The 16,178-nt window shown below is 36.7% G+C and overlaps 1 protein-coding gene across 1 annotated transcript in view; it reads left to right on the top strand.

Moving 5' to 3' along the window:
* Positions 1-16,178, top strand: part of CDC27 (cell division cycle 27) — a 76,668-nt gene that overhangs the window by 5,441 nt on the left and 55,049 nt on the right. The window contains exon 2 of the mRNA XM_019637643.1: positions 11,568-11,643. Coding sequence (XP_019493188.1) covers positions 11,568-11,643 — 76 coding nt within the window. The remainder of the gene's footprint in view (positions 1-11,567; positions 11,644-16,178) is intronic.

The following is a 16,178-nucleotide window of genomic DNA, read 5'->3' as shown; positions in this document are numbered from 1 at the left end:
CCCGGGAAGAGCGCAATGATGGTGCCAACTTGGGCCAGAGAAGCAATGTCCTCCACAACTAGGCTGAAGAACAAAAAAACGACAGCAACTTATCTGTTCCCCTCCCTCCAATTCCCCAGCACTGTTCCCCTCCCTCCAATTCCCCAGCACTGTTTCCATCCCCCCAATTCCCCAATAAAAATTTAAAAAATCTTAAAAAAAAAAAAAAAGGATTCTGTCTGGCACAAATTGAGTAGGAGACATTTGTGAAACCAGCCAGTAAAAATGTGGAGGTATTACCTCTAATCTTTTGAGGGGTCTAGTCTTGTTGGGAAGATAAGAATGCTTCACAGGAACAATTGAATAATGTTGTAAGTCATTATGTGTTTGGCTGCACAGATAACAAAGGAATTCAGAAAAGAGAAACCTGGGAAAGGTTTCTTGAAGGAGCAGAACTGAAAGATTTAGAAGATGTAAAGGCTTTGAATTGGTAGGGAAGAGGAAGACCATTTTTGGCATGGAATAGCAGGAGCAAAAGCCCAAAGCTGAGAGTGAGTTCAGGAACAGGAGAACAGTAAAATATTACAACTTTGGCTAGAATGGGAATTGAAAGCAGCAAGAGATAAGGTTTTGTTAGCCAGCTAGAATCATAAGGGACTTACCGTATTTCCCCATGTATAAGACGCACCCTTGTATGAGGAGTTTAGGTTTAATGTATTGTAATAAATAGCCATTGTAGGTTTTTGAACAGAAGAATTATGTAATGAAAGCAGTGTTTTGGGAACATTAATCTGGTGCTGTTGGGAAGGAGGGATGAGACAAGAGTTAGGGAGACATGCAGGCTAGTAGAAAAATCCAGTTACATGGTAATGTACGCCAACGTTTTTCAATCTTGGCACTATTGATGTTTTGGATAAGCTAATTTGTTGTGTGGATACAGTCTTGTGTATTGTAGAGTATTTTGCAGCATCGCTGGCCTCTACCCGCTAGATGCCCCCTCACAACCCAAAATTCCCCCGAGACATTGCTGAATATCGTTTGGGGGTCAAAATTGTACAGATTAAGAACCGCTGGTGTAGACCTAAACTAGTGTTCTAGAAATTAGATTGTAATGTATAATAGGAACATTTCACAGTGATTTTTTTTTCTTACACTTTTTGCCTGAAGCTTTTATTATCAATTTTTTATGGTCTAAAAAAAGGCAGCTATTTTCTCTTTTGACAAGAACAAAACAAAATTATGTCACATTTAAGTCTGAAGTAGTTATACAACTTATAGAAGTTTGTTTATATTTTAAATAATATTTTGTATTTAAGAAGAGAAGCTAGGAACTTTGCCATTTAATGTTTATGCTGTTGATTTAGCTTTTAAATTAATGCAAGCTAGTACTAGCTCATTAATTTAATCAGTAGGATTTCTCTTAAATTTTTTTGGGTGGGAGGTGTTGCTTTCTTTGGCTTCCTGACTTTTTTTTTAAGATTTTTTTTGTTGTTTTTATTTTTAAGATTTTTATTGGGGAATTGGGGGAGGGAAACAGCGTTGGGGAATCGGGGAAGGGGAACAGACAAGCTGCTGTTGTTTTGTTCTTCAGTCTAGTTGTGGAGGATGTCGCTTCACTGGCCCATGTTGGTGCTGTCATTGCGCCCTTCCTGGGTGAGGCAGATCAGTAGCCGGCCACTGGATGGCCGCTCACGGTGGCTCACGAAAGCTCACGCCAGCTGCCGGCCAGCCCCCCTGCAGCCTACATCGTTGCCGGCAACTCACGGCAGCCCAGGTCCAGGTCGAGCTTTTGTTCACCATCTTAGCTGTAGAGGGCGCAGCATCACGGGCCCTCATGTGAGATCCGAACCCAGGCCCTGCTGCTCAGAGCTGGTGTCCCAAGCCAACTCCTAACCAACGCGCCACTCAGCCAGTCCTGGCTTCCTGACTTTTAACAGCATTTCATCTATGTGGCTTTAATTTGTAGAGCTCTTGAGATGATGTGCTGAGTGATATTCTATTAGGGACAGATCCACGCAAGTACTTGGGCAGAAGTAGATGAATAACTAGGGCTTAGCCCTGCTCGTCATCAGCTACCAATTTGCAGTGCCTTAGAGAATAGTTCATTCCCCACCCCATTCTCCAAAAGAGACAACAGCACTCAGGAACATAGAGGTGCTTGAGCTGAGTAGTGATGGAAGCTGTATGTGGGGTTCTCTTCAGTGGCAAGTTTTACTCCTGGGATTTATGGGAGCTTGAGTTTGCTGATTTCACTTCCCTTTTATGACCCTCTCAAGAATTGGTGATAAAGGATTGTTGTTCTGAACAAAGCTTGACTTTAAATCAGAAATGCATAGCACTCTTGAATATAGTACTTTATTTCTCATTCATTTCTTTCATTTTAAAAAGAAAAAAATTCAAAGTCCTAGGACTTTATGGCTATGGTATGTATATGTCAAATTTTCCTGGTGATCAGTAATACTAAGGTAGCTGGTGAATCATTGTGTCTTTTGTGGCTTATGTGTCACAGGATAAACAATTGTGGCAGATATGCTGGGAGATGTTATACAATATAGTGGAAACTAAATTATATATATATATATATATATATATATATATATATATAGTGAACTTATTTATATTAAGAGATGGGAAAGAAAATGGTTTTAAGTGCCTAATGTGTGCCAGTCAGTATACTAGGAGCACTATGTATGTATCATTTCATTTAATCCACAGAAGTCCAAGAAATAGAGCTTCAATTTTCAGATGAGAAAATTGAGGCTGAAAAAAGTTAATCAATCACCCCAGCCCCCGCCCAAAGTCACACTGCTGGAAGTGCTGGCACACAACTGAACAAAGTTTTCCAACATCATTTTCATTTAAAACAAAATTAAACAAGTAAGTTCTTAAGAAATCCCCATATTTTATAAAGGAGTAATTAGGTGGTGATTATTTGCACTACAAAATAATTCTTCTATGTGCCACAAAGTTTCTTCTAATAGAGATTTCCAGAGATCCTTAAGTATTGGATATACAAGAATACAGAGAGACGTAAGGCTAAGACTAACTTAAGAAGTTGTTAGTCAAAGACCATATGTGTATTCATTCTACAAACATTAGTTAAGCATCTGCTTAAAAAGTACACAATAGATGCTGGGGTTATAATAGTGAACAAAAACAGACGTCCCCTATCTTTCTAGAGTTTGTTATAGTGAGGACGCCATTATGCAGTCCTATCCCAAATAAATGTAAATTACAACAGTGAGAAGTATTACAAAGGAAAGGTAGTTGGTGCTATTAGAGTGTATAATAAGGATGCCTGACCTCATCTAGGGGTCTCAAAAAAGCCTTCCCTGAGAAAGAAGTGCAAAGAATGACTAGAATTTGCATGGTTTACAGGAAAGGAGGAGCGTGACAGGTAAAGTGCATTGTGTGTTTAAAGGCCCTGTGGCAGGAGGGTAACATGGCAGGTTTGAGGAGCTGAAAGAAGGTTGTTGTGCTAACACGGAAAGCATGATACAAGATGAATTGGAGAGGTAAGCATGGACTGTACCACACTGCCTAGTTTGGAGGCTTTGATTTTTATAAGGACAATGGGAAGCCACTGAAGGATTTTAGCAGAGGGGTAATAGGATCAGATCTGACTTGTGAGACGCTCACAGAGAGAATGGGTCATAGGGTGGAAAAGAATTCAGAGGCCAAATAAGACACTATTAAAGTAACCCAGGAAAAAAATGGTCTGCCTTAAAAAGGAAATGTTCATTGAGTTTCTCCCTTTCATTATTACTTCAGTTGTCTAATTTCAGTATCATTTTGAAAGATACCTCTATGCTTGGTTCCAGAACTGTAGGTCATACGTGGTCTGGTGGGTCACCAGCAGGCCAGATCAGTTCTTAGGGGGGTTTAGAAGTCAGCCAAGCACTGTTAGACTTTTCTCAGAGGTCAGTGCTTTTATCATTTTACAGATGATTAAAACTAAAGCTCAGAGAAGTGACATGGTCATCTTGATTAGTAAGTGTCAGCGAGATCCTCTTTATCTGACCTGGATTGGAGTGTGGAGATCATATTAAGCATTCAAGAAATAGTTGTTGGGTCAAATTAGGTTTGAATACTCTTTAGCCTATCGGAAGGTTTTTGGGGTTTTTTTGGGGTTTTTTTGGAGTTACTATGTGGTCCTAATGTTGAAATTTTCTGAAGAGAACACTCATAGTTTATCACATTACCTTTTATGGATCTCTTTGCTATGTTGTATATATATATATATATATATATATATATATATATATATATATATATATATATATATATATATATAGGAGATATAGGTTAGATAGCAGCGATTCTATAGTATATTTAAAATCTGCACTTAAATTTACCCCTTCCCAACATCACATGTTTTTGTTCTGAGGTTCAGCTTCCCAATTGTTTGATTTAAAAAAAAAAAGCACAGTGACCACAATGACAGTGACCAAATAGGTGACTATGGAATAATGAATGCCTAGCTTACTCATAGTTTCTTAATGTCAGTAGAGATCTGAAAATACAAAACATTAAGGCTTTTTACAGTTGAATAACTTGATTTTTTCAAGTTGGTTAAATTTTTTTCTGAAATCAGAATCATATGCCAAACAAAGTAGATGCTCAATATATGTTTACTGAATGGATGAATGATTGTTTCAAAAGTGGTTGGCATATTGAGTAAGATGATAAGGCAAATGACCTGAATAGTATGGAGGGAAGTCTATGACATGATCTAAGCTGCTATTAACCAGAAAAATCTAGGTCTCTTCCAGGTATTTATAGATCACACCACTAAGAGATTTTATTGCCCCCAAACCTGATCTATTCCAGCCCTTCTGTCAAACTGACTCATATCTCCTTACTAGATTTTTGCTTTTTTAATGTTTTGCATATTGTGTCAAGAAAGAAACAATTAGATGTTATTTGGTAGTTATATTGTCAATGTTAATGTTCTGTTTTATTCATATAAAATTAATTATAGTAGGAATGTCTTAACTTGTGTTTTACCTCCAGATTGGGTTTCTAAAAGTTTGTAGATCAGCGGAAAATGGAAAATGAATTCAGAGTTCCAAAACAAATACTCATTCAACAAACATTTGTTGAACATTCATTATGTTTAAGGGCAGTTATCCAGGATAACCAGGGAGTTATAGAGAAAAATCGAATCTGATTTTTGTCTTCAAGAAGTTGCAACCTAGTTAACCAAATAATATAACCAAATCTGATTATAAGAAACAGCCTGATTATTATTATTATTATTGTTGTTATTATTATTATTATTTTATTATTATTATTTTTTTAGCTGAGCCACCCTGCCACCTGTTGGCAGCTCAGCTCGGGCCGGGAATCGAACCGGCGACCCTGTTGCTCAGCGCTCACACTCTTGAGCGAGCTCTTAACCAGCTGAGCCACTTGATTGGCCCTGCCTGATTATTTTTTTTTAAAGCATAAATAAAATTGTCTAGAACCCCAAAGGATGGAGTTATTAATATTGCATGGGATAGACCAGTGAAGGATTCACGAAAGGTAGAGGAACATGTAAGCTGAATTTTGAAGAAAGGGTAACTAAAATTTCAGGAGATACAATGTAAAGACAAAGTAGAGCCCAAACAGGCAACAGTGTTAGCAAAAACTTTGAAGTATTAGAATATAGTGGATGTTTAGGAACCTATAGAGGAGCGGTTCTCAACCTGTGGGTCGCGACCCCTTGGGGGGTCGAATGACCCTTTCACAGGGGTCACCTAAGACCATCGGAAAACAAAAAGATATTTACATTACGATTCATAACAGTAGCAAAATTACAGTTATAGAGTAGCAACCAAAATAATTTTATGGTTGGGGGTCACCACAACGTGAGGAACTGTATTAAGGGGTCGCGGCATTAGGAAGATTGAGAACCGCTGAGGCTTTTTCTAGTTCTAGACCATAGACAGCTTTGGTGAGATGTGAAAACAGAGCTGTAAAAGGAAGATTAAAGCCAGATGGGAATTGAATAGTTTATTAAGGAGTTTGTGCTTTATTCTGTAGATATTAATATTTATTTTTTTAAATATTATAAGGCTATCCAAGAGGAATTGTTAGAAAGTTTTGATCAGGGAAGAAGACATGATGAGAATGAGGATGGCAGCAGCTAAAATTTATTGTGTAATTATTAGGTATATGCTAGGAACCAGTATGTACTTGACTGGAGTCTTAGATTTTAAATTAAGAAACTAAGACTTTAAGAGACGTTGCCCAGGACAGAACTACTGAGTTGTGGAATGTGGGTTTGAACGTAAGCCTCTCGCTATAGTCTTCTGTTTAACAGTGATGATATTTAACATAAATATCATAATTCAGAGACCGGATGGATTATATTACAGCTTGCAGGTGAGAAGACCACTTAGGAAACTAAGAGTTTAAAGGAAAGAAGATTCTGTTACGGACTAAGACTAGAAAAGAAAGGATAGATCCTAGGTTCCTTTCTTTAGGTGCTATTCTGTAAATGATGGTGACTCACCAATCAGCCCATTAAAACCTTTTAAATCCATAGTGTACCCAAATTGAATTACCAACACATTCATTATTTCACATACACCTACCTTGTATGGTAAAAAAACATTTTGAGTTTCAAACACGGAGCACCTCTCCTGGTCCTAGCAGCATTAGTACTCCTCAAGAGTAGTCTCTAATATGCAAACGAGAAAGCACCTTTCTAGGTCACTAACTTGTTTCCCCTTACAGCCAGATGGGATTTGTATAGTTTCCTAAGGAGTTTGTGCTTTATTCTGTAGATATTTATTTTGTAAATTGTGTGAGGCTGTCCAGGAGGAATCATTAGAAAGTTTTGATCAGGGAAGAAGACATGATGATAATAATGAGGATGGCAGCAGCTAAAAGTACAGTAGCCCCCCCCCCCCATGATCTACCATGGTCCGAAAATATTAAGTGGAAAATTCCAGAAATAAACAATTCGTAAGTTTTTATTTGCACGCTCTTCTGAGTAGTGTAGTGAAATCTAGCACCATCCTGCTTCATCCCACCTAGGATGCGAATCATCCCTTTGTCTAGTATTCACGCTGTATTCCCTACCTGCTCGTTAGTCACGTTGTAGCCCTCTCATTATCAGATTGACTGCTGTGGTGCCATCGTGCTTGTGTTCAGGTAACCCTTATTTTACTCAATAATGGCCCCAAAGCACAAGAGAGTGATGCTGGCAATTTCGGATATGCCAAAGAGGAGCTGTAAATTGCTTCCTTTAAGTGAAAAGGTGAATATAGCACAATGAGATATTTGAGAGAGAGGGAGACCACACTCCCATAACTTTTGTTACAGTATATTGTTACAATTGTTCTATTGTATTATTAGCTATTGTTAATCTCTTTTTATATCTAATTGATAAATTGAACTTTGTCATAGGTATGTATATATAGGAAAAAGCATAGTATATATAGAGTTTATTACTATTCCCAGTTTCAGGCATCCATTGGGAGTCTTAGAACATATCCCCCACGGATAAGTGGGGGACTATTATATCTAAATTCAACACCACAAATATATTGGGTTGTCGGAAAAGCCATGACGCATTTTTGCAAAGAAAAACATAGAAAAAATGCGTCATGACTTTTCCGACAACCCAATATATCCAACACCTATTATGTATCAGGCTCTAATATAATACTGTCTCCCATCACCTAGACCAGTGATTCTTAATGAACCAAGCAAGGTATCTGTGAACCCCAGCACTATATACTGATTTTCTGTATATATGTGTATGTGCTTTTTTCTGGGGAGCCCCATAACTTTCATAAGTTTTTCAAGAGTGTACTATAAAAGGAGGGAGAACTACTTATCTAGACTGGCGAAGAATGGTTCCGAACCCTGAATGCTTACCAGTAAAAAGATTTAAAAATAAGGATATCCAAACTCTATCCCAACTTCCAGGGACTGGGATTCAGTCAGTGGATTTGAGGTAGAGCACCGTCAAGCAAGGGTTGACAGCCACTGATCTCGACAGGACTAACACTGAAAGGTACTCCATGGGAACAGGAACTATTCGTTAATTACTGTACTCCCAGTCTACAAAGTGCCTGGCACATAGTAGGTACCCAGTAAATATTTATTGAATGAATAAGTACTAGAACCTCCCTCCCCCCAGCCTCCCTCCCCCAGTTCAAAAAAGTTAAAAAGACCCCGTATACCTCCCCCCACCCCCACCCCCCATTGCTTTATCATTCAAGGTAAGTCATGCTGGAATCAGTAAAAACATTTCCTCACACAATAATAGTATGCCTTTTTACTCTAAATAGCTAAGTATGATAATGATATTATCCATCACAGACAGATTCTGTCAGAAGTAAAGCCGAGAAGTAGCAAGGAGTAAGGGACCTTAGATCCTTGGTTAATGGTCCGGGGAAGAGTTAGCAGCAGCAAATATGGGAACATTTTATTGAAGATTCTGACCGTTTCAGCATTGCCTGTTTTGGGTACCTTTTTCATTTAGGTGGCTCTAATTAGGGAGGAATCATATAGTGATCTAACAGTCCTTCTTAACAGGTCCTATTGGTATTTAGTGACCTTCTCTTTTTTTTCTCTTCCCATCTTCTTTGTTCCCCATTAGAGAGTACCCTCCAATTACTGAGTCATTTTTAATGTGATATGATATATCAGTATTCTAACTATTCCTTTCTATGAGATTGAGGGGAATTGTGGGATTAATTTATGTGGTGGTATTTCAGAAACAATGATATATGCCAGCTGGCAGAAAACTGGACTGTGGCAAAATTACAGTTGTATTGAACCCCTTTCTTTCTCTTCTGGAAATAATGAGTTGGGATAAATCAGGCTTTGGGAACAAATTATCTTTAGTATGGAATCTATAAGCAGCTGAAAATTCCAGGATTTCTCTTATTTGGAGCAGATAAATAATTTTTATGCAGATATATTGGAATTCTTTTACAGAATATGCCAACTACTGAAAATATTGGGGGAGAGTGAAATGGTAGTTGATATTAAATTTCATACCAAAGGGAAATTTCTTTGTAGCTCAACTAATTTGGGTGGATTATGAAAGGAGATGGTATTATGATTCATTTCCATTAATACGTAGGATGTTTTAATAGGAATAAGAAGTGGGTTAGGGCCAAGAAGGAACATGAAGGCCTAAGGCCGTGGAACTTGAGTAATTCAAGTCTGTCTTTTAAAGTGAAGGGACATGACCTGAAGGATTAGAAATTATTTTATTCATAGCATCTGAATTAACATTAAATGAGACAACCTCTTTGACTTTGGGGATTCTGCTGAGCAGGGAGGTTTTTAATTAGAGTAAGTCTTTTAGGTCAGTCCTTTTCAAACTTTAACATGCGTAAAAAATCACCTGGGGATCTTGTTTAAATGCATTCTGATTTAGTAGGTCTGGAGTGGGTCTGAAAGTCCACACTTCTAGAAAGTTCCCAGGAGATGCTAGCTAGTGTTGCTGCTCCAAGGACCACACTTTGAGTAGCAAAATTTTGTGAAGTAGCAGGAAATGACTGGATTAAGAACACTAACATTGGAGAAAAAAATGCTGCCTGTGTTGGCATAGTTTACTCAAAAGTTAAGTTTAAGTTCTCACCTTCTGCCTACCCCTTGTATCTGGATTGGAATGGTCAGATAAGACATCTCTGAGACATTATAAAATACTATATAGATAATAAGGTTAAGTAAACAAGAGACGCTATAGAGACCCCAGAAGAAGTTAATTTACCATTTATTTCTTGAGGAAATAGAAAAATATACCTCTGGGCTAAGTCATCAAGTACTGTTAGGACTTTTAATTTTAAAAATTATAATTAATACTCATAGCAATGTTATTAAACATTTGCTTGTTCATTCAAATATTTGAACTTTACTATATCCAAGGTGTATTAATCACTTACAAAGTAATCTAGATTTATAATATTAGCTAGTGATCTTCATTAGGTAATCAGATCTTACTGGTTTTATCGTAACTATTAAAGTCATTCAACAAAGCATGAGCTGGTGTACGTGCTAAAAATAAAAAAAAATGGTATCATGATCAGTTGTGAGATATCTCAAAAGTAGTTACTAAAAATAATGTAAGCTTTGAATGAATTTTTTTTAATTAATTGGAGACTTTCATATCTTATGACAGACTAAAAGTTAAAAGAAACCCAGATATTAAAAGAAACTCCTCTGGTTTAGTGCTCCTAAAAATGCTGGGTAAAACAATAAGAAGGCAAATTGCCTAACAGAAAATGTATGACACATAAACGAGCAGTTTCAGGAAATAATTTGACATTACCCAGTAAAGATGTACATGTGTATACTCAACAATCCAGTAATTTTATTCTTAAGTATATATTCTAATTTAGAGAGATTCTTAAACATGTACCCCAAGAGATGAATACAAGAGTTTTCATTGCAGCATTATTATAACTGGAAAAAAAACCCAAAACTAGAAAAACTCAAATGTTCATATGCTGTAAAATGGATAAAAGACATTTTGGTATATTTATACAGTGGAAATATGTATTTATTCAGGCATCAAAATGAATGAACTCCAGCTGCACACATCATTGAGGATGAATTTTCAGAACATAATATTGGGTTACAAAAGCAAATCATGGTAGAACACATATAATATGATTGTATTTATTTAAAATTTAAAACAGAGAAAGCTAAATGTCACATTGCTTAAAGATGATAGATACAAATGTATAAAATTTGTGAAGAAAACCAAAAGAAAGATTAACAAAATTCAGGGTAGTGGTTTCCTCTTTAAGTCAGAGAGAGGATATGTGACAGATGAGGAGTCCATAATGGGCTTCAAAGATACTGGTAATATTTTATTTCTTGAGCTGGATAGGGAGTACATGGGTCTAAGTGTTTTTGTTCACTATTATTTAAAATGTTCTTTTATCTGATATGTATGAGTACTTAATGTTTCATAATTCTAAAAAAGAAAAAATATATTCAAATAGATTAGAAGTTATCCCTATGATAGCTTTACTACTCATTTGTATTTCAGTATGCTTCCTTGAGTGGGTGAGAATAGGGTGGCATTAAGGGTATATGATGGGGAAGTTTTTGTGGGAGGATGACATACATTTGAACATCTTCCTCATGTGTATCATGAAAAATTGTTGAAAACCACTGCTGTAAGTTTAGAGCAATATAGCTTAGTGGGGTAGGCAGACCTGTAAATGAATAACTGTTAATATGAGTGCTCATACCAGAAGTGGTATGTTTATCGCCCCCAAAAAGGCCAAGAGATAGCCGGGAAAGCTCTGTGAAGTAGATGCTATTTAAGCTGGGTGTTTAGGATGAGCAATTTATATGGGGAGGTAGGTGAGGGGCGGCCACATTCCTCAGTGAAGGAAAAGGAAATTACAAAGGCACAGAGGCCTAAAAGTCCATGGAGAGTCCAGTGAGTAAGTTCAGATATGTGAAGCGTCTTATCTAACACTGTGGAGTTTGCACTGTGGGCATCGAGATTTTATTACTTAAATTAGGGACGTTGATTTGAGGGTCATATGCAAGGCTCTGCGCTAGGAGTTTCCTTCAACTCTGTATGTTTAGATATTTATGTTCTTTTCCCCCATTTGCAGGCTGCTATATGGCAAGCACTAAACCACTATGCTTACCGAGATGCAGTTTTCCTCGCAGAACGACTGTATGCAGAAGGTTTGTAATATCTTTTCTATAGAACCACAAATGAATAAAATATATGAATTCCATCACTTTTTATAACTCTAACAAGATTCCGAGTATCACGTTTTTTTCTTTATGATTGACATTAGTTCATAAAAACTTTCCCTGTACTGTGTAGTTCCCTTATAGGCTACTTTTAATAACTGTATAGAGTTGCTTCAGGCTTTACCCTATGTTTTACTTAATCTTTTTCGATCTTTAGGTATTTTTTTTCAGGTTTTTTATTAGAACAGAGTCTATATTTTGTGGCCTCGGCATAGACCCGAACCCTGTCACTTAAATACGCAGTTGTATACCTTGGGCAAGTTACTTAAATCTGAGTATTTCAGATTTCTCATCTATGAAATAAAGATAATAATAATTGCCTCATACTATTGAAGAATTAAATGAGATAATGTATTTAAAGCACTTGGCACAACCTTCTGGCATGGTAATAAAGTACTCAGTAAACTCTGCTCGTAATGTATGTTTTGTTTCTGTCATTAATTATTGTAATTCTCTAAGATGCTAATATAGATAATTATGTACAGCTTTTTTTTTAAGTCATTTCCTTCGATTATATACACTGAAACGTAATTTACAAGTCAAACAATGTGATCAATTCTACAACAAATTACTTTTTGTCCAGTTAAGAACCCAGCTGAGAGAGGTGTAATAATCTAGGGCAACGGTTCTCAACCTGTGGGTCGCAACCCCTTTGGGGGTCGAATGACCCTTTCACAGGGGTCGCCTAAGACCATCGGAAAACAAAAAGATATTTGCATTACAATTCGTAACAGTAGCAAAATTACAGTTATAGAGTAGCAACCAAAATAATTTTATGGTTGGGGGTCACCACAACATGAGGAAATGTATTAAGGGGTCGCGGCATTAGGAAGGTTGAGAACCGCTGATCTAGGGTGTCGTCAACAGTGTAAGACTTCCTTCAGAGCCCTGTCCGTATCAGATTTGACCATTTTAATGTATTTTTGCTCACTTGAGAATTGTGAGGTATTTTGTCCTGCATTTTTATAACTATGAGGGATTATGGGTATTTTCTCAAACATTTGTTTTAAATTTTTTCCTATTCTGTGAGCTATATTTTTATTACATATTTGCCCCAGATTGTTGCTTTTAAATCTTGATTCTATTTATTTTTTATTCTGATACGTGTATTTAAAATTTTTGTATAGTCAAACTCATCAGCTTTGCCAGTTATACTTTTTCCTATTGCTTCAATAGCTGGAAAGTTGTCATCTTTCTATAACTACAATAAATATAAGGTTCTTGGTAGTTTAAAAGGTTTAAAGAATTTATTATAGTATTATTACTTAATTTATTCAATATTATTTATTAAAATCCTGCATGGTATTTTACTTGGTTTTATATTAAATTTTCAAAAAATGTTTTGCTGTCTCAGAACCTCTCCTCTCTTCCATTTGTTAATTTACTATTTTAACCCAGTATCATTCCATATTATAATTAACACTTTATATTGTCTTTTGGTATTTAATAAGGTCTATCTCTTCTCCCATCATATATTTTTTTCCAATTCATTCTTTGGTAAAAAGCCTTTACCGTTTCATATTTCCATGTGTGTTATATTATTGCTTTGAAATTTCACAAATATTTTTATCAATGCTGACTTGTAACCATACAAGTCTACAAATTGATTTAGGAAGTATTGACATCATACTATATATAGCCTTCCCAGCCAGAAATAGTGCTACATTCTTTTTACTCTAGTGTGTGTTTAATTTTCCTACTTTTTCTGTAAGCTCCCATTGTAGATGAGCTTTATTTTATGTATTTTGTGTGCTCCTGCATCAATTGATAGTGGAACCTTTCTGCACAGTTGTATAATTTCACTCTAGTAGTAAGTGTTTAGTAACCTAACTAAAAGCATAAGAAGGTAGACATTAGGGGTTTGCTAGGCATGTGTCACAAAAGGACAAGGAATAAGAACATAAAGAATAGAGACAAGCTGTGGACCAGGAAATATAAACTAATAGAAAAGTTAACACAGAAAGGGATTGGTAAATAAGAGAGGATGTAGAGAGGGACCAGAAGTCCGGGTGAGGTTGAATTGGGAGATGTATGGGAATACAGTAATACCTTGGTTTGCGAGCATAATTCGTTCCGGAAACAAACTACTTGTATTGCAAGACATTGCTTGTTTACCACGTTAAAATGTATTAGAAATGTTTGCTCATCTTACGGAACACTTGCAAACCAAGTCACTCGAAATCCAAGCTTTTACTGTAATGTAGGAGAGGAAGACCATGAACCAGGTGTGCAAAATTCTTTCGTTTAATGAAGCAGAATGGGCTGAATCACTTAACTGAGAGTTATGAGAAAAAAGAATGAACCTCAGGAGCAGGGGATTTCACAAAAGCACAAAGAGTAATGCTTGGAAAGAGTTTTGAGAAGCAAGGAGGAAACCAACCTTACCTAGGCACTGATATAAGTGGGATATGAGGGAATTAGCATCTCTTTGGGAGAGCTTTCAGGTTCTCGGGAGACTGGGAGTGCAATTAGGAAAGTGGGGAAGATCTGTAGAGCAGGAGTCTGAGGTCCCAATGAAAAAATTTAGAAGAGCGAGAGAAAAAAGATAATACAGTACATTATTCCACTCTGCTCAATTATGTAAAAGCAGGGTTTATTATGAATAATCTACTTACATATATTTCCACTGATACCTAGGCAACCCTCATATTTTGCTGTCTTATACTTATTTCATTTTTGCATTTGTTTATTAAAGATAGGGAGTTTCTAGTTTATTATAGTTAGGCTCCAAAAGATTGTAAATTAGTGGTTTCAAATTCAGACAAGTTTCCCCTCAGAATTGGAGCAGGATCCAGATTAATCCACATAACACTGTTTAATCCACTTTCTATCTGTGTCTGATAAAGTGCTTAACATTTGGAAGTTGCTCAGTGTTTGTTTCTCGCAGTATAGAAATTAACCACTTTATATTTCTATAAGGGAAGATTCTACAGTTTAAGTGCAGTGGGAACAGATACTTTCCTGACTCAGTAATAATGACAACAATAACTTCTGCCATTTATTGATTGCTTACTGTGTATTAGGTACTCTAGATACTTACTAATATTAATTTGTTACTTAGTCTTCAATAATCCTATAAAATAGACACTGCTATTGCCATTTTAGAAATGAAGAAATTAAGACCAGTGTTCACAAGCCGTAAGTGGTAGATCTGACTCCACTTCTCGGCGGGTAGCAAATACCGGGGGTGCCAAAAAAATGTATACAAGTGACTTGTATTCGTCTTTTGTTATCGGTATATATTGAGTATTAGGATTTTAATACAGTTTTTTCCTATTTTAAAATGTGTGCACATTTTTTTGGCCCCCTCTGTACACGCCACTCCTCTGATTTATTATTAAACATCACAGTACTCATGCCCACTGAACCAGCCTCAGAATTCTTGTCAACAGTGTTGATGGCTGACACTTAGTTGACCAGAGTTGGTATGCTAAATGTAACCTATTTGTCCCCTTGCTCAGCAGCCTCCTATTCCACTCGCAAGTAGCTCCTCTGTTTTAGAGAAAGATGTCTAACAGGCATGAAGCTAAAGAAGTTGATGGGTGGGATCTTCTGTGAGTCAAATTTTTGAAATAGTTTCTCAGTTTCCCTAGTTCCTTGTCACTCATTTATCTTTCTCCTAAGAGTTTCATAGATAGCCTGCCTAAGACTGTGGTGTAAGCAGATGGTGTAAGAGAAAAACCTCAGCGCAGATATTCATTAGTTATTTTGTCTTTGTAAAGAAGTTATTCTGAGCCTAATTTTTCTCATCTTTAAAATGAGAAGAGAAATAATCTATTTAACAAGATAACTTTAAGAACTAAATATAATCCACTGTAGTTTTTGGCACATAGGAAGTCCTTTACAAGTTCCCTCTTTCCCCTCGTCATGCATATCCTAATACAGTGATGCTTTGGATTTTTTTTGTTTGTTTTTTTGTTTTTTACTGTTATATATCATGCACTCTGATACTTGCTATTTGAGTGTTTGTTGTTTTAGTGCAGGTCGCTACCCAATAAATTGACCTCACAATCCACTAGTGATTTGAGACTTGCTGTTTGGAAAAACTGTCCTAATCATATCATCTGCTTCCCCATCTCCTTCCACCTTGTAAGCACCTATTTGTCCTTCGCACAGCCAGCACCTGATCTCCTGGACCAAGGCTTTTCTCCATTCCTAATTGATTAACTATTGGACAGAACACAGATTCAAAGCTTTCCTCCTTGTTCTGGTAGATAGCATGTAGTACTTCTAAAATTTTCTAAGGTTTTTAATTGTAATTATATATATTTAACTGTTAGGAATGGGTAGTTAGGGCCAGCCGAGTGGCGCGTTGGTTAAGAGCTGGCTTGGGATGCCAGAGGGCCCCGGTTCGGATCCCACATATAAGGGCCAGTGACACTGCCCTCTACAGCTAAGATGCTGAACAACAGCTTGACGTGGACCTGAGCTGCTGTGAGTCGCTGGCGATGGCATAGGCTGCA

This window comes from Hipposideros armiger, unplaced genomic scaffold (genome assembly GCF_001890085.2).
Source record: "Hipposideros armiger isolate ML-2016 unplaced genomic scaffold, ASM189008v1 scaffold_34, whole genome shotgun sequence".
NCBI lineage: Eukaryota > Metazoa > Chordata > Mammalia > Chiroptera > Hipposideridae > Hipposideros > Hipposideros armiger.
The sequence above is the reverse complement of the archived record's forward strand: the minus strand, read 5'-3'. Positions and strand labels throughout refer to the sequence as shown.